The following is a 21,536-nucleotide window of genomic DNA, read 5'->3' as shown; positions in this document are numbered from 1 at the left end:
GCTCATTGAGCTCTCAGTAAGCGATCGTGCTTCTGGATGCACCCATTGAGCACCTAGTGAGCTCTTTCATATAATTGCCCATATTTTAGAATCTAATGGAATATACTAATTAGATGAAAGAGCTCATTGAACGCTCAATGAGCGGTTGTCGTTCTGAATGCACTCACTGAAATGAAATGGCAACGCAGCCTATGGTCTATTTTCCACCGAGAATTTAAACCGGAACTACAGTCGAGTATTCCCCTGTTACAGTGGAATGCTTCGAACAGGGGAATGCTCGGTTCTGTTGGTTGGTTCTTACATTCTGATCCGGTTTAAACTCCTCGGTGAAAACTAGGCCATTCATTAAGCAGCCATTTTTAGTTAATAAAAATAAATTTATCATTGACTGCTAATCACATGATTGCAATGACCAATCAGAACACTTAAAACCAGTCGCGCTTCTCTCATAAATCTAGGGGTGCGGTCCATTTAACACTTTAAATGCTTCGCTTTTGATTGACCAATCGGAAGAAAGAATTTTACTAACTGACCAATCAAAAAATGTTTCGAAAAAATTTCTAGCATCATGTGGACCGTAGCCTAGTCTAGGACTCTAGATTCGGGTAGAGCACTTGCGACCTGCGACGACTACGATACGACCAATGTAAATTAGGCTTAAAAGCAGCAGCAGCAGCAGCAGCAACAGCAACTCCAAAGATTTCTATTTCAACTTAACCTCGCCTTATTTTATTTTTACTAAATTTGTTAAAGTACCACGCGAACTGGTAGAAGATCTTACATTTTGTTTCCAACCAGAGGTTTTCATCAATAAAAAAATTTTTACAAAAAAAAGATTTTGACAATACTTGATTCGTCATATTGTGTTTACAAAAATCGAGAAGCAGAAATGGAATCTACGTCTAGTAAAGTGAATATCATTGTGATTTATTAAGTTCTTTTCTTAACTCACACGATATTTATTATTATGTTATGTTGAGCACTTATTATATTACTTATACTATTTATTTGCATTTTATATTTTAGTGTAATATAACATTTTTTCTAACATTATCTCTAAAATAGTAAATTCCTTTATTCATTCCTCAAAATTTTTTTTTTAGTATTTAACAATTTTTTAGAATTTATTTTGAAGTTATTACTCTTTTGTCTAACATAAGGAAGGAATGATAATAATGAAATTTCATATATAGAACAATTGATAGTTTTTAATGGGAAATTATAATTATAGGATGAACAGAATAATCAGGAAGATTCAGACTCTTCAGAAATGGATGAGACAGAACCTAGATTAAAATATGTTAGGATACGTAATGATTTGGAACATATTCTGCAAAATGATGCAGCTAGCTGCATTGCTGTACATCCAAAAGTAAGAATCATCTATGAGTAATTGTAGAATTTTAATTTTTAAGTATATTAAATTTTTTAACGGTAATTGTTGAGCTTAACTTCCTCACCTCCGATATTGATAAAATTAGATTTATTTGACACGATTTTGAACGAATCTGGAAAAAAGTATCGCTCTGTCCTGTGAATTAAGATATTGATTGTTAAAGTTGACAGATATTCAGGTTAGGAAATCTGTCATATCGATGATATAGATTGTTACACAAATTCTCTCTTTTATAAACACAAATTCTTTACTTTAAAAACAAATTCTCTGCTTAAAAAATACAAATTTTCTGCTTTGAAAACACATTTTTTAAAATAATTTTTGGTTTTACAATAGAGAATTTGTTTTTAAAGCAGAGAACTTGTGTTTTAAAGCAGAGAATTTGTGTTTAAAACAGACACATACCTAACCAAAACAAATTCTCTGTTGTAAAAATAAAAATTATATAGAAAATAATTTGTGTTTTTAAAATAGGGAATTTATAGTTTTAAAGCAGAATTATTTTGATGTGCTTTTAAGGCAGAGAATTTGTTTTTAAAGCAGAGAATTTGTGTAATTGGAGCAAAAAAAAACTTTTTCTAACCTCTCAATTCTCATGTTCTTCTATCTATGCCATTGATGTGACAGATTTCCTAAACTGAATAGTCGTCAAACTGTAATGATTAATACCTCAGTCCACAGGGTAGAGCAACATCTTTTTTCCCAGATTCGTTTCATTTCGTGCAAAAATGCGTCGAATGATCCTTATTTTATTAACATCAAAGATAAGAAGGCTAAATTCGACAATTATCTTATTATAATTTTAACTTTATGGATACAGATAAAAATAAGGATATTAATTTTTTTTAAATTAATTTTATTCTTTTGGTATAGTTCCTTTGTCTGGGATCACATTGGGGAATGATCCATCTTTTAGACCATCAAGGAAATAATATAAAATCTAAAATGCTACAGGCACATACAGTAGCAGTCAATCAGATATCCATAGACTATAATGGAGATTTTATCGCCTCTTGCAGTGATGATGGAAAAGTTTTTATTTATGGACTGTATAGTACAGAAAACAATCATAATATGAGCATGGGTAGACTAGTCAAGAGTATAGCAATTGACCCAAATTATAAAAGTGGTAGTGGCAGAAGATTTATTACAGGTTTAATCTCTTTAATCTTTTAAATTTTTATAGTGTACATGATATGATCTTTTGGAGCTTACAATAAAATTAATTTTTGAAATATTAACTTTAATTTTTAATAAATAAATAAATATTTGTAACCCATAGGCGATGACAAGTTAATTCTTTATGAAAAGACTTTTCTGGCTAGGATGAAGCCAACAGTGCTTTGCGAAGCAGAGGGTGGAGTCAGATCTGTTGCATGGTTTGGTCACTTTGTTGCATGGGCTTCTGATACTGGCGTGAGAGTCTATGATCTTGATGCTAGATGTTCATTGGGACTTATCAAGTGGTCCTGTACTGCGGAGTAAGCATTGCAGAAAAGTGTATATGTAATCAGGGCTGGGCATATATTTGAAATACTTTTATTTGAATAACAGTATTTGTAACACAATTGTATTTTGTATTTTGTATTTCAGCGTAGCACATAAAAGTATTTTATATATTTCATGTAGGCTTTGTATATTATTTCATGCAGGGTATCACCAGAACACTATAGGTGCAATTTGCAGTGGTCAGACGACAAGACGCTATTGATTGGGTGGGTAGACATTGTGCGCATCTGTCATATTAGGAAACGTACTATGCAAGAAATGGTCAATCGAGATTTGCCTGAATTTGTAGTGGATCCAGGTAATCAATAAAGTGTATTTATTCTTTTTTTAAATATCTTTTAATGCGGAAATATTGGGATGAGTCCAGACTAAATTAGCAAGAACGTATATTATAAATAAAATATTTAGAGATATACATAATTGTGAGTGATCTTGTTTTGATACGTTGTAAAGAAATAGAATACATTTGTCAGCATAAATTTAAGTCCCGTTTGTATTTGCGGTGTTTATAAAACAAATTGTTGAATTGCGTTCGAGAATACACACAGAGTGTCTTCAAGTGTCATTCTATCCTTGTTATTGAATGTTAAACAAGGATAAATTGATACTTCGGAATAAGTGTACTTCTGAACGCAGTCTTAATTTATTCATCTTTTTGCGTTTAACTTTACAATGCTATTGAGTGAATAATTGTTATCAATATATAAATTTTACGTACAAGGAAATAGGTCGTTCTTATAATACAGTTTTAAAATACATTTTATGCTTTTAATGTAATGCAAAATATTTATAATCTAGATTGTTATAAACACAAATCTAATTATTAATTTAAATGATGAAAAGAAAAAATTGGCACGTTATCAAATTCAATCTCGAAATAATATAGATTTTGTAGTCCAATTGTGCCTGCATACGTGCGACTTCTTATATACTTAAAAAAAAAAATATATATATATATATATAATAGCACAAAGCTACTAAAAATTGAAATCGTGCTTTGTTACAATATTGACTCACTATAAGACCCAAATTGATAGGTATATAAGAACAATTTTAAAGCTTGTCTTTGCTTGTCCTCTAGTTTTAGCATGGCAGATTGGACCTCCTAATGATCTAATGACTATGAAGACATAGCTTAACGCCCAACGATTTCGCTCATTTGTACGTAAAATTTTATGTAACAATAGCATTCTAGGGTTAAATCTAGAGTTACTTTTAGAGTTCATTCCTATGCTTTAATTTGGATTATAACAGGAAATGTTTAGAATGCAAGAATTATTTAATTACATTTTATTTTTCAGTGTCAACATTTCAAGTAGATTTTTATATATCCGGTATAGCACCATTGAAGAATCAGTTAATATTATTGGGTTGCCTAAAGGAGCTAGATGAAGATGGAAAGAATCAACGTCCAACTTTACATGTCGTTGAACCAAAATATCAAGATTTCTCAGTAATATGCGCAAATTCTCTTACCTTACGTGGCTACAAGGAATACAGCTGCAATGATTATCATTTGGACTGTTTAAAAGAAGAAAATAGGTAAATAAAATCAATATTAAAATTGTTACATTAAAATGAATTTCAGAGACGATACATAGTTTCATATGAGAGTGGTTAATTCACAGTTGGCAGATTTTGGATTTAAATCCTCTGACTCTTCAATTTGTGTATCTTGATTTTATAAGTTGATTGAAAAATTAAAGGCATTAAGAGTATGAGGTGACAATAGCAATTTGTTTCAAAATCCTATATTTTAATAAGAGATTAAAATCAATTTAAATATGTGCCATAAAAAACTTTAAGATAATTTTTAAATATGCTAAAAATTAATTTGAACAAATATTACTTTTCTAGAATATTAATATGTAATATATAATGATTCACAAATTATTAATAAATTTGTCTGATATTTAAAATGTGAAACGAAAATCTGAATTCAAATATACTTTCCCATTTTTAAGAAGTTCGAAAACAAAATTTTTTAATTTTAATTATATTTTTTCTATCTCAAAGAGTTTAAGATTTCGTTTTATCTATCTATTCGATCTATCCTTTATATAGGAAAATTCTTTACAGATTTTTTATTGTTAGTCCAAAGGATATTGTAGTGGCTAGTTTATATGATACAGATGACAGAATCGAATGGTTATTGAGTCACGGAAAATTTGAGCAAGCTTTGGAAGCTGTAACAGCAAATAATGGCAAAGATTGTAAGAGGCATTCTGTATTAGATATTGGACGTATTTATTTGGATCACTTATTAGCATGTGGAAGATACGATGAAGCTGGAAAACTTTGTCTCAAAGTTTTAGGACGAAATAAAAAATTATGGGAGGAAGAGGTGAGAGATATTATGTTACAAAATTATTGCATTTTTAATATTCATTTTGTGAAAGACTACTGTTTGCAGTTACATTTAAGTTTGTATTTATCAAACTTTTTTGCTTTGATATGACATAAGTCTTCTTTCTTGTCTCGAGACAGGTTTACAAATTTGCTAGAGTGCATCAGTTACGTTCAATTTCGTCCTACTTGCCTCGGGGTGACGTTATTCTCGATCCATTAATCTACGAAATGGTGCTATATGAATACCTAAAAATGGATCCTGACGGTTTTTTACAATTGGTCAAGGAATGGTCTCCAAATTTATATACAGTGGCGGCGGTAGTTAACGGCGTATTGGAACATTTACTGGTTCACAATCAACGACAGAACGTATTATTAGAAGCGTTAGCCATTTTATATATCCACGACGGCAAATACGATAAAGCGCTTGCTATGTATTTGAAACTGCGGCACAAAGATGTTTTCCAATTGATCCAAAAGTATCAGTTATATAATTCGGTATACGATATGATCGAAGGTTTGATGGATCTGGACACAGAACGTGCTATACAATTTTTTCTAGAAAAAGACAGAGTGCCGTCTGACACGGTTGTACAAAAATTGCAACATAATCATCGTTATTTATATTTGGTAATATTTGGAATCAATATAACACAATTTTCATGTGAGAAATATGCGATTTATGAATAATATTTAATATTTTGTGATTTTTAAAAGTTTGTTTTTCTTTAATATATATTATAAAAAGTAGGGACTTAATTTTGAAAATAATGATTTAATTATATAATTTGTACTTTTTCAGTATCTAGATGCATTAGATAAGAGAGACACGAAGGATTCAAAAGGCAAGTACCACGGTCTTCTGGTACGATTGTATGCCGATTATTCGAGAGACAAGTTATTACCACTTTTACGTCGCTCTGATAATTATCCGATACAACAGGCTTTGGATATTTGTAGCCAACGTCGATTTTATCCAGAAATGGTGTATCTATTAGGCAGAATTGGAAACACTTCAGAAGCCTTGGCGCTCATGACAAGAGAACTCAACGACATGGAAAGTGCAATTGTATTTTGTCAGGAACATGACGATGAAGAATTGTGGAATGATCTAATTAATTACTCACTTGACAAACCTGGTATGTATCAAATCAATGACTTTGAAGGGCATTTTGGATGCTTGAATTTAAAGTTTCAATAAAGTTCAAATTCAATAAAATTTAATTAAATAAAGTTTAATTCAAAATAAATTTTTATATGTTTCAGCGGCTATTACATTCCTTCTTCAAAAAATCGGCACTTATGTTGATCCTAGGCTTATGGTGCAAAGAATAGAACCTACTTTGGAAATTCCAGGCTTAAAGAAAGCATTGGTTAAAATGATATGCGACTACAATCTGCAGGTGTCTGTGCAGGAAGGTTGTAAAAAAATACTGTCTAACGATTATTTCAATCTCCACGAGCGACTTGTTCGTTGTCATCAAAACGGCATATTTGTCGATGGTATGCAATTTTATAAAATCATTGATTCCAAAAAATAAAAATAATGTTGCTATAAAACTGGAAATTGGGGAAATATCAGGGAAATAGAAAACGATTAGGGAAATTAGGGAAGTCAGAGAATTTTACAAAAATTTATAGAAAATTAAAATTTTTGCTTTTAAAGAAGTTCAATATACATTACATGTATGCAGTTTTGATTAGCGCGCATATAAGAGCTATGACACACATACAAAAAAAAAACTCAAAGAAATCTTAAAGTCATTTCTATTACTATCTACCGATCCGGACACTTAATCAAATGGAACAAATAAAAAATGGAATAGATTCCGATCGGAATTTTATTTCGTTTTCTCTAGAAAACATAATAAAAATCTAGAGAATAATTGAATAATTCCGATAAGAATCCATTTCGACTCGTTTCATAATAGGTACTCAATAGGACGTACTATTTATATGTCATTTATATATTATTACGCACTACTACGTCAATATGTGTGTATGCACGCACATACGTACTCACGCACACATACACACCCGCGCGTGCGCGTGCAAATTTTCTAACAACTTTTTGATATTAGATCTCTAAACCTAATTCCAAGAACTCAACATTGTTCATATAATCTGCAATTCAAATCAAAATTGTTTCATACAAAGTATAAAATTTGTATATAAAACAATAAATTTTTTAATCTGTAAAGGTAGTTAGAAAAATACTTGTCCTACTTGAAAGATAAAACAGACAAGGATCCCCTGCCAGCAGAAATCACTATCGGAGACGCATTTCTTTTGTCTCAAATTATAAAATATTGAGAAAATTATAATCAGGAAAATTGCTTGCATCTTACTAAAATGAGATTTTTTTTAAGTGCATTCCACTTGATGTTCACAACGCTCATGAAATCATTTCATTCTTGTTGTTTATCACATGTTAAACAAGGACAGATAATGCGAAGGTTGTTTTCTTCTTCTTTTTCCCTCTGCTTGGTTTTCCGATCCAAGAAAAGGGTCACAGTATCATGCATTGAATTTGGATCTTAGATTCTGTGATAACCTCTGCGGAGGGAGGGGGGATAGAGGCTTCACTTTTACTTTATCTCAAACGCGAGAGTTGTCAGCACCAAATGAAACATTCTTTGAAGAAAAACGCAAAATAGAAATTAGTTTCGACAGAGAGAAACCTAAGAGTGATTATCCCAGCCTTTTTCATATATTAAATCTCGTAGGGTAATGTTCACGTTTTTTTAGTTGTCTCCCATGCTCTAATATTTAATACTAATGGCTAATTCATTTTAAACATTTTTGAAGGACTCTTCTTAATTTTTTCTTCACACGTTACATTTGGAGCTTCCCTTCTGTAACACTTTCTCCGTCTCAGCTATTTTAATTTCTTCCCTTTATAATTTTCTTTAATTTTTCGCTAATCATTTTTTCTGTTCCAGCTTCTTCACGGTACGTGCAAGGGACATTGCTTTTTTTTTAAATTTTGTTTCGGATTTGATTCGGAATTTGAATACAAACGGGATACGGTCTGGGTAGTGAGATACATGCAATACGTGGCCAATTATCGCCATGTTTATCAGTCTGTAGACAGAGCAACAAAAATTGCTCACAAACGGTTGAAAGATTATGTGGAGAGAGCATCTGGATATTTTAATATAAATATAACATATATTCATTAGCAACATTTAAAAAACAAAGTTATTAAAAACAAAGTTATAAAAGCAAAATCATTACTTTGACAAAGACTCACCCGTGAGGCCCTTAATAAGATTTGTATTCATCATCCATCGATGTCATTTGGAACATAGTGGAGGATGGACAAGCGTCCCGCGCCGCGCCGCGCACGCCACAATTTGTACGGCGTGCTTGTTAGACAATCCCCGCTTCTTACGGCCCACGCGTCGAGCGAACGTTGGGCGTACATTTGGCAGTAATAGGCTGGATGGACATGCTTATTCGGTTATCTTTAAAAATTAATACCTCATTAACTATTGAAAATTGTAAAATTATAAAGGACTTTTCTATTCAGTTTAGTCCGCTCTATAGTATCTGTATAATTTCTTTATTGATATTAAGGTCAAAATTTTTTATCTATTTATTTCAATATTATTCATTTTGATGTTTTTACACGATTATACACTTTGTGTAAAAGTAACTACAAAAATGATTAACTTTGAATTTTATCTTATATATAAGGAATAAAAAATTAACATAATTAATCGAATGTTTTATAAACATGTCATTTATTTATGAAATATTAGTTACATTTCTAGATATAAATTCTAAAGATTTTTAAAAATGTATATCAAATAAATCTATTAAACTGTTAGGCATAATGTATAATATTTTGATATAATAGTTTACGTAAAATAGAAAATATCATTTAATATTTTTGATTATGAATTGACGGACCGCATATAATTAATTGGCTTCATGCCGGTTCGCGAGCCACGATTTGCACATCATTGAATTATACAGTAAACTATTCTTCTCTGTAAAAAGTATCATTAAATTTTTTTCTTTGCAGATGATCAAATGTGTGGAGCTTGCCATAGGAAAATAATTGTAAGAGGTATTTATAAGTAATTAGTTTTTTAGTTACTTATAATTCTAATTACATGATTATAATTCACTTTCTTTTTCTCTAGAACCGCGGAATATAATTGTATTTTATTGTAAGCATTGTTTTCACGAAGATTGTCTACCTAATTTTGATTTGATTGTATGTATGATATATCGTCTATGCTAATTTTATTTTATTATTTATGGATTACTACAGTACTCTTAAATTTCAGGAAAATTGTGTGATATGCAATTCGCAAAAAGAAATGACACCTGCCAGAAAATGATAAAGGTAAACTACTTCATTATGCAACATGTGCAAAATCGGAAGTTTTACATAGACTATGTATATTTCAATCAAATATTTTGGTGTAGTCTAGACTATGTTGCATTTGTATTTTTTTTTAATATTAAATAAAGGTAATTATTTACTTTAGGAGATACCGCTCCGATGATCTTGACATATGTTGTGACCCTGAGTAACCAACAGGTTTTAGATGGTAGTCGCTGTTCGTTGAAAAATTATTAATAATCAAAGTTAATAATTATTTCCTTGCTTTATATGAAAAGTCAGATAACTTTTGGCAGAAGCAAAAGTATGGGGTGGATCGATTAAAGGAATATGACTTTTCACGCAAAGCAAGTTCTATCCCACTTATGTCAATATCAGATTACATTGTTTATATATCGGTATCCCACACCTTCAATTGTTGGGCAAATGCTTTGTAGTGTTGTATCGTGAAATCTATGACATTGACAGGTTTTACTGAAAAATTGATAATGAAAAATTAAATACCACTTGTCGAAGTAGATTAAGTGCAAAGTTTATCTAGAGAATTAATTTATTACCGACAAGAAGAATTTGGATATAATCCGCGATTAGCTGTTTTATTTCAGGATGATCCGCCAGATAATCCGTGTACCGAGCTGTATCATAAGACTGTTAAAAGAAAAACTTATATAAAAATTTATTTGTGAAAAGGATGTGTGTGAGTGTGTGTTTTAAATCTTACATTTCAAGTATTTCTATATTTTGGTAGGACTTGTAAGCGGTAAGAGGGTCCACACATTTTTCATAACAATAATCATAAGATGTACCGTAAGGTTAGCCAATCAGAGCTGAAAGTTTTTGAAAATTCTTGACTGTGATTGGCTAATTCTTACGGTACGTCTTACGATCACTGTTATAAAAAGTGTGCGCGGACACCCTAAAAAATTGTATTGGATTTATTACTGGTTATGGTAAAAGTTTCGATCAGGGAACTCTGCTCCGATGACATATAATGTCAAGGTCATGATGCAGACCTCCGAGTATATATATATAGTATAGGTTTTTAGTTGTCACTCGTTATTCGTTAAAAAATTATACAAAAAAAATTTTAAAAACGTCTTATTTCTGCTATGATATGTGAAGAACTATCTCAAATCCTCCCTTCCTTGCAATAATTTTCCACGCGAAGTGAGATCTATCCCCCTGAGGGTCGATTGTGGATTTTGAAGAGGTGAAAATTACAAAAAAATGAGCAAAGATTACTAGGTATTGACCAATTAAATTATGAATTTGCTCACTTTTGTAATTTTCACCTTATTTGAAGATGCACAATCGATCCCCTGCTTACGGTGTTCGACTTTTCACACGAAGCGAGATCCACTGCACATCCTTCCTGGTTGAAGGCGTTATTAATTAGTGTAATTAACGATTGGCTAATTATTAGTGCTTACGTTTTACTGCTTAAGCATTTAATTTTTGTGTGCCATAGCCCTTAAACAGTAAGCGAATCGATAAATTACAGTAGAGACTGTAAAATCATAATACCAGCAATAGCAAATCCAATATGTTGATTTCCTTACTGCTTAAGTCTTAGGACCATGGCACACAAACAAACAGTGAAATGTAAGCAAGAAGGAAATCAATGTATGATTGGCTATAGCTTACTTATTAAAGATCTTACGGTCTTTATTGTGATTGGCTAATTCACTTATCATTTACATTTTACTGCTTAATTTTATTCTGTAACTCTAAAGCGTCGTCTACAATGGGCAGTAGCAGTAGTCACAAGGCTGTAAGACACATCGGAAGTAAGCTGATTTTCCGATATAATAAGACGTAGAGTAAGTCCATAAGCAACAACAGAATAGAACGTAAGAAATGGATTTAAACTATTCACTTACGGACTTATTTTACGCCCTATTATACGGTCTATTAGAAAATATACAACAAATAAATTTTGACGCTTACTGAAATGACAACATTTGATTGACAAGATAAATTGTGCAATAAAGAACAAATGTTATTATAAAATAATGTGAGGTATCTATATTTAAATAAAATATACGATTAATATTTGTAGCAGTTTATAAAAATATAAAAATAAAATAAATACGCTACTCAACAAAAATAATCGAATAGTTGAGTAATTTGTAGTAGTTTGTAGTTGAATTGTAGAATTTTGCATATTAACTTTAAATTTATGAGAAGAAATGTACATATATAATTTATTTCTAAACAGGTTAGAAAAGAAGAAATTTTTAACAGAAAACATTGAAGAAGGATTCAAAGTTAATCCAGATCAAAATTCAATTTATGAAAAGAGGTGCGCTAACAGAAAAAGATAAAATTAAAATAATCTTATGAACACAATTTTTATGTAAATATATAATTCTCCTTAAAAAGTGTAAGGTTATATTATTCTCAAAAATGGATTCAATGTGTTTCGTGTAAGTTTTATAAAATATTAAATTTATATATGCTCTCCTTCAAAAGTTTTTTACATATAAATTTATTATATATAAAATATTAAATAATAAATGAATATATTTTTTGCAATATAAAAATCATTTCACTAGCGTTGTAAATGCTTTAATCTACTTAAAAATAAAGATAAAATGCCTCAATTTAAAGAAACCGAACTAACAGTGCAATTCTGTCTTATAATGAATGATATATTCGATCTTTTAAATTCACGAAATAAATTTTGCAAAATTGAATCCCAAAAATGTATACCAAAAGATAATATTCCAATTATTGTGAACAAAATTGATGATTATATTAAATATATTGTTTCTTTAAAAAATGATGAGAACATTCCAATATTACTTACAGAACGGAAAATTGGATTCTTAGGCTTCATAATTTACTTAAAAAGTGTTATTGATATTTGTTACCAATATATACAATCATCTGAAAATAAATGGGATTATTTATTAACATATAAAATGTCGTAAAACCGCATACACATCTTGAACTGTCTTCTGTCTGCGATTTCTCTGCGATTCAGCAGACTTGGCCACAATCCATGGTAATAATAATCCGATGTGCCGACAATTTCAAACTGCTTTTAAATAATTACTTGTATATTATAAAATAGGTGGCAGAATATGTGATTGGGTAATTTTTTTATACGACATATATGTATACATTTATGCAAGCGACTATGCAAGTTGTGTGAATATATCCTTAAAGCCCGACATCCACGATGCTAGAAAAATCGGTCCGAGATCTCGGATAGAGAAACAATTAACAAATCACGTTTGAACAATTTGATCACATGACCATTGCGATTGGTCAATTCTTCATCCGAGGTCTCGGATCGATTTCTAGCATCGTGGACACAAGACTTAAGATCTTAAGCGATCGTCTTATCCTGCTTGCTGTCATGATAGGTCAATGAGCATCCATATGAGCACGGAATGACAATTCGAGACTCGAATATCTTGATAAAACGAACGAATTTACGCGCACATATATGCGACTTGCCGAGGACATCCGGCAGCAATCTGCCGAAATTACCTCCAAACGCGAGATTCTACAATCGGTGGAAACGAAATCTTCAAAAGTTGATTCTTGTATCTACTCAACACCCTTTAACAGGTTTAATTTTACGCAGCCAAGCAGCTGTTGCTTTCGAAAAGAAAAGACACTCGAGATCACCTTATCGATGGATGATTCATCCATGTAGTATGTTAAGGTAAGAAAATTTACGAAATCAGCTTTAACTGTTTTGTGGATACAAATGTAACAGAGAATACGTTATCGTAGATTCTACTGGGACACAATAATGACTCTGACGTTTTTATATATTTTTGTGACAGTTCCACATATTATATGCTTCTACAGGATCGGAAAGAGCAGCGGTCCTGAATATTGGAATATTGTGTATCCATTTTACGCCGTTTGTATTATTGACATATTCTTTAATTTTATTACTGGATTTGTATCTCCAGATGGATATGAGATTTTTCTTGATACTACTCTAATAGCACGGTGATTGTGTCATAATAATATACGATTCAGACAGCACGTATGTCAAAAATCAAGATGTAAAAACAAAATCTTAAACATCTTAAAAATGTTTTAAAAATATCTTACAGTATAATGTCTAAAAGATCATTAAATGACTTTATGTTATATAATGTTATCTTTATGTTGTCTGGACATGGTGTTGTCTGGAAGATTAAATTCGTTATTTCTCATTATTTCCTACTTATTTAAATATATAAAGTGAGAACTGTATAATTACATATTTAAGCAGACGTTATATAAAAGGATATTTCTTCATTGACTTTGTCAGCTCGATACCATATGCATGGTTTTACCCAACACTTATCTTACCGCCTGGTCCAAATTCAAATTCTATATTACTTATAATTGAATTATTGCCTATTTTAAAATTCATTCGCATATTTACAGTACGACAAAATGTTCAACACATCAATGCAGTAACTTATAATTATATAATTATCATTTAATTATTAATGTTTTGAATTTTATAAATAAATTAATTTGTATTATATTTTAATAGAGTTTTGGAATCTCTCAAGCTCAACATATAACAATATGGTTTATTATTTTAACATTATTAATTTTTCATTGGAATAGCTGTATAAGTTACGTTTTTCCATACATCGTCATGCATGTACAAGGAAAAACTTTGGAAGTACGGTGATTTTTATAAGCGAATTGGTCTGTGAAGAACATTTTTAAATTACTTTGTATTAAAACACTAAATAAATGAAAAATAATAATACACTATCTCCTTATTTATACGGAATAATTTCAGAATTTAGATGCAAATTATATTCCGAGAAAACTTCATAATATGTCCGACTGGGAAGTTTATTTGATGTTTGTGCATATTGGCATAAGTAATTTTATAGGTTCGAATTTTATAGAATTCAAAAACTTTGGTAGTTTGGACACAATAATAAGATGCATACTTCTTCTCTTGGGAAAAGGCTACATAATTTATTTGATTGGTATTGGATCATTTCTTATTACCTTAAATTTTTAATATTGCATTTCATAGCAATTTTTTTGTTTTTATTAATATTATCTTTTAGCAAATATAATTGTTTTACAAATATAGGTAAATATTTACTTTATCCAGCTCCGATGATCATGACCTTGATTTATGTTGTCAAGATCATGACCCTGAGTAACCTCCAACAGGTTTTAGTTGGCGGACTTATTCGTTAAAAAGTTATTAACAAAAGAAATTTAAGAACTAATATCTTAATTACTGTTTAGGGACGCACGACTTCTACACAAAGTGACTCCTATCCCATCTCCCCATGACTTCCACTGGAAGCGACTCCCACCTCACCTCTCCCTCTGCTTGAGGGCGCACGACTCACCCAAAACGACTCCCACACCATCTTCCCCCCTGCCCAGGGGCACACGATTGTCCATGCGAAGCGAGTTTCACTCCATCTCGCCAAGTTGCTTCGCGTGGAAGTCGTGCGTCCCTAAATAGGGAGGAAGGTGGGGTGGGAGTCGCTTTGCGTGGAAGTTGTGCAGAAATGAGACGCTATTTTTTAATACGCTTCTTTTGTTAATAACGTCAACTAAAACCTGTTGGAGGTCACTCAGGGTCATGACTTTGACAACATACGTTAAGGTCATTGGAGTTGTGTTCCCCTGTAAAATATAAACATTTATCCAAATAGAAATAAAATAAAAAAATTAACTCGACAGTAAGAGAATTCTTATGATCACAGTTACGATCCTGCAACTCTTGGAATCGTCTGTAAAACCAAAACTCAAATATCAACGAATCATACACGAAGTAAAAGAATATATTCATCAGAAGAAGCTTCCGCTATATTTACAAAACAAGCTGATTTTCTATTACAAATATCGCTATTATGACTATTTCTTCAAAGAGAATACTATATCTAATATTCTTTCGGGTTAGTTAAAAACAAAGAAAATGAATATGAAGGTTGAATTATTAATTAATTCCTAGAATGTTAAAACGATAAACTTATAAAGTATATATTTTCTTCTTATATTTTCCAACACTCCTTTAGGTCATTTAAATCAAGAAATTCTATTCCATAGTAGTCAAAGACTGCTAGATATTATGGTTCTTCGCAATTTGCCCCGTAATGTTCTTGGTGATTTAATAAGTAATTTTTTTCTCTTGTATTAATAATAATAATATTTGTTGTTACTGCTATACTATTGTATAATTGTTACTACCCCGAGTAGCAACACTTTATTTTGAAATACTAGGCATGTTCACTAATAACATCAAGTAACCGAAAAGGACAGTTATATGGAAATTATTTTAATATTTACATTTTATTGAAGACATTATTTCATGTATCATTGACATAATATTTCGGTCTTGCACTTATTTTAATTTTAAATTGATATTATTATATTGATATTTAAAAAAAGAGTTTTCTCAAGTCATTAATTTGTTTGTTTGTTTATATTTATTGTTTTACCGAATGCATTTATAATTTGTCTCAAATTTAATAATAATTGCAAATAAAGTCTTTTTCGACTGAATTTTATATACAAACTTTATTATTTAAGTTAAGTATCATCTCAAGTATAATGTCAATTTATAATCATTTTTCATTATTCGATATTTTTTTTTAATTAAGTAATAAGTTTTTTTTTAATTAAATAATAACATTTAAAGACATAAATATTCTTGATTATATGTTAACACAAAATTATCATTTTTATAAAATTATCACAATTATAATATAAAGATTAATTATTACTTTTCTTAATTAAATAACAATTATAAATAAGTATTTCAGACAGAATCACGTACAAAATCGCGACATAAGATTCTTTAAAAACATTAAGGAATTTTTGGAGCATTATGTTATTAATACATATTATATTCTAATTTTGGACACATGCATGTTATCTAAAACATTAATGTATTGAATATATGTACTTCTTCTATCTAGTTGTGCTCTCTTTAAGTAAAGAACAGAAAATATGAGATAATATACTATAATATAGGTATGCTATTCCGCACATAAAAATAAGTCAAAATTGTAGTTAGATATTTGATCTTTTTGTGACAACATTTATTAAATTGATCTGTCATACGCACATCTCTATTAATGTTAAGTGTTCGTGATCACAATATATCAATCTCGTACAGTCGCAGAAATTAATCAATACTAAATACGTATATGACTTAAAATGGGTAACTTATTTTTTTTTCTAAGTACTTTTGATCATAATTATATCGTAATTTTATTTTTATGAATGTAACGCAAATAATCTCTGATTACTGTTAAATTTTTTATTTATAACTTTTATTAAATCGTTATTTTTATCATTTAACTGTTTTAAACTTAATTTATTGTTTATATTTATTTTAACGTAATGCTACATGGTGTAATATTTGTCACAATCATGCTTTAACGTCCGTACAATTGCGGTCTTGCTATTGTATACGTTTTCCATTTCCGACTATTATTTATTTCGAAAGCTAAAGATTTTTATTTTGATAATAAATTGATTTGTCGTAGATTCGTTAAAGCCAGAGATATATCTCAAGGGAGATGTAATTTACAAAGCCAGTACTGAAGGCGAATATATGTATTTTATAGCTAGCGGAACCGTTGCACTGATCACGTTTTCCGGCAAAGAAGTAATTGAAAATATTTACATAGAAAAAAAAAATAAATGTAGGATACAGCGGGACTATTTCGTTACTTTCAATCTTAAAGTAATATAAAATTTATGGCAACAAACAATAACTTTTTGCAATGTGCTTGTAACTACCTTATATAATCACAGTGACAGCTTCAGAATATAAGTATGACCTTTAAATGTTCAGTATGCTGTTAAGAAACATACACGATCGTGAGAAATGAACGAAAAAGTCACGCTCTATCCTATGCTTTATTTGAAATTACAGTTAAGTAATAAGATATTCTTTATAGATATATCATCTTCACGATGGTGATCACTTTGGCGAAGCTGGCTTGATTTATCCGAATCAACGCAGAGAAGAATCAGTTATCGCTTTAGAAATATGCGAGCTGCTTCGCTTGCATCGTCGTGATTTTAAACGCTTTTTTGTCGCAAATTCGGAGTTTTATAACAACTTAGAATATATTGTGCATGAACGTTCGGAAAGAATTAAGAAGCTGGAAGAACAGAACATAAGTGAAACGACAAAGCAATAGTTTTATTCTCTTTACACAGCTGGAATTTTAATTGTAAGCTAATAATTTTTATTCATTAATGGTACAAAAAAATCGTTTTTTTTTTTTCAAAAAGGATTTGTTTCAAACAAACATAATCAACAATTCAACATTAAACTATTATAAATTATTTAACGCCATAAGATGTAATAAACTTTTGAAATACTCGGCTAATTTAATGCATTAATACTTTAATTATGTCATTAATACTTAAAAATGTAAGCTCTGAATATGTTATACTTTTTATGCATAAGAGATAAGAACGATTAATTGTTTGCTTAATTTGTGTAAACACGTTATTTTTTACCATCAGAAAATTTCTTTTATCTTAATTTGCGATTACGATAAAAGTACATTGTAATGCTTTTTAAGATGATAAGAATATAAGAATAAATTTATAAATAAAGAATTACAACAATCCTTTTCGCGAATTAAGATCAATTGTTAATTCGAACATCTTTAAATTTTTATATTTATAATTAATTTTATGTTAAATTCCTATATTTCTAGCAATATTTTAATAAAACGTCAAAATAACTATTCAGCATTACAATAAAAACCAGTGTTGAAGTAAATAAATATAATACGTTGTCAAATCAAGTGTTTTGGAATTAATGAAAAGTTTTTGAACTTTCTATAATGCTTTATTGCACATAAATGACATGCGTTATTATTGGCCTAGATTACATCATGCACTTGATATGCGTATCAGGTACTAATATTCGTATCAAATTTATATTATATATTTAGTATGCACGATATAAACGCTGCCGAATCAGTTCAATACAATACTTCTACTTAGTGCGAGCGTGTTGCACTGAACCGAGATGCGTACCAAATGACATAAATCACGACGTAAATGCATGAAAAGCATTTTGGAGGAAATGTATTAAGGGCTATCTTAATCAAAATCGGTATTATGATTGACTTATATTTTTTTCAAATGATATATTAAGATAATATTTCCATTATTTTGTTCTCTTACTACGTTCGATGCAACCATGTTAAAGCATTAATGCGCTTAATACACATACTAATGTTTTGACGATGTAAACTAGGCCGTTAACCGTTCATATTGGTATAAAAAAACACATAGTTACTTATTTAAAAATGTATCAAATAAATTAAATTAACTATCAGTAATCGAATAATACTACAATATTACAGATATCAATTAAAAACATTTATTATCGTGTTACATCAAAAAAGTACGTTTCGGAATTCACAGGTTCATTTTCAACTAAATTTAAATATATTGACAATTAACGTAACGTAATTATGTATAGTAACAATTTTTATGATTGAATGCTGTTGTCACAAAACGATAAAACGAGGTAATTTCTGTGTTTGAAACGTTATTCTATTGTGTAAGTGTGTAGTGTTATATATTGCTTTTTTTATATACAAATGTTACGTCTAGACTCCACAATTTTTTTCTTTGGTGAGGATTTTCGTCATCATCATAAAAATTTTTAATAAGTATTATCTGTGAATCATCTATTTCTGCTACAGAAAGTTGCGATAGTAATGAGCCAAATAACGATCTCTCTTATAGAATAATAATTAGCTCAGAAGGATGTTGCTAAATTAAATATTCGAACAAGTGTCGAGTAAAAAAGAAGTCTCCTAAGGAACAAAAGAAGTAGTAGATTAAGGATTTATAAATTGAAACAGTATCGGTTATTTGAAGATGACACATATGGCTCTGAACTATCGATATTGAACATCCGGCAAATGATCGATGACGAAAATGGCTAACATTGTTTGAGAGTTAAGGAACAAAAAATTTAGGCCACAAGTAACACCGATCCTAATATCCAATTCGTAACCGATACTACTAATTAATCTAAAATAGATCATTAACAGCAGAGTCAGTTAAAGTTTAGTTAATTGGCCAGTTAATTGACATTCTGCCGATCCGCGACCAGTTAGTCAAGCAATTTTATTCAATTTCTATTGACTTTGTGTGGTCGAGATCTAGTGCGGTAGTATTCTTATATCTTTCCAAGTCGTCCGGTCGAGATTCGGTACATCCACGAGACATCCAGTCGAGACCGTTTTCTATCACTGAAGCACAGTAGTAAGGATATATAGTAGAGACAAGAGCCCGTTTTCAGCCGCGCATATTTGCTTGCGCTTTATAAGTGGCCATGTTTTTGGAAGCAATCCCGATCAAAGCAGAGAACTTGTAAGTTCTCTGTTACTGCAATCATGCCATATCGCTGCGCTTATCTTAGCCAAGGCCGACGAGACATCGTGTCTCCTGAATAGCTGATTATAGTAATTAATTTTATGAAGCAACGTGACTGTACGTGGATGTATCTGACTGATCATTGATTTGAAAGATAATGGAAGATTCTGAAAAGTTAAGATTTTTTATCTATCTAGTTTTTTTTGTTGAGTATAGGCGGTGGTTCCAATACTATTGATATGATATTTGATCATATATCAAAGACAAAATGATGAAGCTTGAAAAGAAACTCATCTCAAAAAGATAAAAGGTGCCGACGCTGCTTATCTCTATTGTATATTCTTATACTATGATCGAGGACCAACCCAACAAAGTCTACTAAGGCAATTGACTCATTCTTTTGGCCCACTTTCAACAAGTAGTAAGTCTAAGCACTTTATTTATTTTCTTTATTTTTTCTTTTTCTTTTTTTTTTAGAAAGATCCCCGAATTTAAAATTATTAATTTACATTAAAATTATTAAGTTTTACTTCTGTTTATTAAATATGTATCTATTGAGTGAAAGAAAAAAAAGAAAAATAAGATTAGATATATATTAAAATTATTTGTATAAATAACTGAACATTTGATTCTCTGAAGCACACATTTTTCCTTCTGTCTAATTTTCGTATAACTTAGTATGTAGTGCTTAAAAGGTTTGAAAAGATTACCTGAATCGCATTATGAGCATATGCACGTTTCTATTTTTTTTGTTATTTCCCTGAGCTTATTTAAATTAGTAAAAAATGGCGATATTACTTAACTCGTCAATTAAATTGGCTCAATTTAAGAATACAGCAGTATATGTTAACAAAAAATTCATGAAACCTTCGCAAAAATCATTTGGTATATATAATATCGTGTCGTTTATCAGTAACCGTCAAAGCACTCGTATGGCTGGCCGCTTAATTGCACTGCACCTAACGGCGCGAATTTCATGTTCTGTGGTTAGAGAGTTTCAAAGACTCAATATTTGAAAACTATTGACATCATAACTTTTTACTTTTAATCTTTGATTCATTTCTTAATGGAATATATATATATATATATATATATATATTATATATATATATCGGCTCCTGCAGATAGTGTGAATCATTTTTATATTTGAACGTTAAAAAAAAAAGAAAGCGAAAATGCTAAGTGCAAAAAGTGCAAGCAATGCGAGCAGACCTATGGTAATGATATCAGCGATTTCTAAATCGCTTTGTTTTCGTGGAGATCATTATATAAAGACACGGTAGTGTCTCGGCGCTAAGACATGGCGTGAGACATTGCCATGATCCTTTACGCGAACCGGCGATAAGATATACGAATGCGTAATATACTAATATGTTGCATACGTAAATAAAATTAAAGCACCTTAGAGAGTATTCAAAATATTCTTGCTTAAAATGATGCCTTTGACATTATATGCAAGAACGATTTATTATTATATCAGGGCATAAAAATGTTATTTGCCATTCTATTTTAAAATAGCCTCATATAATACTTGACTTATCAACAATTTGAGAGAGAGAG

The 21,536-nt window shown here is 30.3% G+C and overlaps 3 protein-coding genes across 7 annotated transcripts in view; 2 read left to right on the top strand and 1 right to left on the bottom strand.

Annotated features, from left to right (window-relative positions):
• Nucleotides 1-692: 692 nt before the first annotated feature.
• On the top strand, nt 693-9,725 carry LOC108753043 (vacuolar protein sorting-associated protein 41 homolog). Of its 2 annotated transcripts, none has more exons than XR_001939591.1 (13): nt 693-910; nt 1,232-1,372; nt 2,270-2,549; nt 2,679-2,877; nt 3,049-3,203; nt 4,207-4,447; nt 4,985-5,249; nt 5,393-5,884; nt 6,057-6,393; nt 6,521-6,757; nt 9,285-9,322; nt 9,406-9,479; nt 9,553-9,630. XR_001939591.1 is itself a non-coding variant. In XM_018494374.1 (13 exons), exons 1-13 carry the CDS (start codon nt 890-892, stop codon nt 9,604-9,606), a joined length of 2,541 nt encoding a protein of 846 aa, XP_018349876.1. In that variant the 5' UTR covers nt 693-889; the 3' UTR covers nt 9,607-9,725. The 2 variants fall into 2 exon arrangements, 1 of the variants encoding a protein (XP_018349876.1); XM_018494374.1 differs by having other exon boundaries at nt 9,285-9,329; nt 9,553-9,725.
• Nucleotides 9,726-9,751: 26 nt separating this feature from the next.
• Nucleotides 9,752-21,536, bottom strand: part of LOC108753044 (tubulin polyglutamylase TTLL5) — a 37,675-nt gene continuing 25,890 nt past the window's right edge. For 2 of the 4 annotated variants that reach the window (XR_001939592.1, XR_001939593.1), the window contains exons 16-18: nt 10,169-10,259; nt 9,995-10,085; nt 9,752-9,826 (exon numbers count right to left, since the gene is read on the bottom strand). Coding sequence is in view for 2 of the 4 variants with exons in the window: in XM_018494375.1 (XP_018349877.1) it covers nt 10,208-10,259 (52 nt within the window). In the remaining 2 variants the exon portion in view is untranslated. Of the gene's footprint in view, nt 10,086-10,168; nt 10,260-19,098; nt 20,144-21,536 lie in introns of those variants that run through there. The other 2 variants (XM_018494375.1, XM_018494376.1) reach the window with 2 other exon arrangements.
• LOC108753046 (potassium/sodium hyperpolarization-activated cyclic nucleotide-gated channel 2-like) overlaps nt 12,586-21,536 on the top strand; it is a 9,967-nt gene continuing 1,016 nt past the window's right edge. The window contains exons 1-11 of the mRNA XM_018494377.1: nt 12,586-12,707; nt 12,983-13,287; nt 13,359-13,583; nt 13,852-14,038; nt 14,122-14,256; nt 14,380-14,575; nt 15,317-15,508; nt 15,629-15,727; nt 17,105-17,226; nt 17,522-17,800; nt 20,193-20,397. Coding sequence (XP_018349879.1) covers nt 13,010-13,287; nt 13,359-13,583; nt 13,852-14,038; nt 14,122-14,256; nt 14,380-14,575; nt 15,317-15,508; nt 15,629-15,727; nt 17,105-17,226; nt 17,522-17,767 — 1,680 coding nt within the window. The 5' untranslated portion in view covers nt 12,586-12,707; nt 12,983-13,009 and the 3' untranslated portion in view covers nt 17,768-17,800; nt 20,193-20,397. The remainder of the gene's footprint in view (nt 12,708-12,982; nt 13,288-13,358; nt 13,584-13,851; nt 14,039-14,121; nt 14,257-14,379; nt 14,576-15,316; nt 15,509-15,628; nt 15,728-17,104; nt 17,227-17,521; nt 17,801-20,192; nt 20,398-21,536) is intronic.

The sequence above is a fragment of the Trachymyrmex septentrionalis genome, unplaced genomic scaffold (assembly GCF_001594115.1).
Source record: "Trachymyrmex septentrionalis isolate Tsep2-gDNA-1 unplaced genomic scaffold, Tsep1.0 scaffold63, whole genome shotgun sequence".
Taxonomy (NCBI): Eukaryota; Metazoa; Arthropoda; class Insecta; order Hymenoptera; family Formicidae; genus Trachymyrmex; species Trachymyrmex septentrionalis.
The sequence above is the reverse complement of the archived record's forward strand: the minus strand, read 5'-3'. Positions and strand labels throughout refer to the sequence as shown.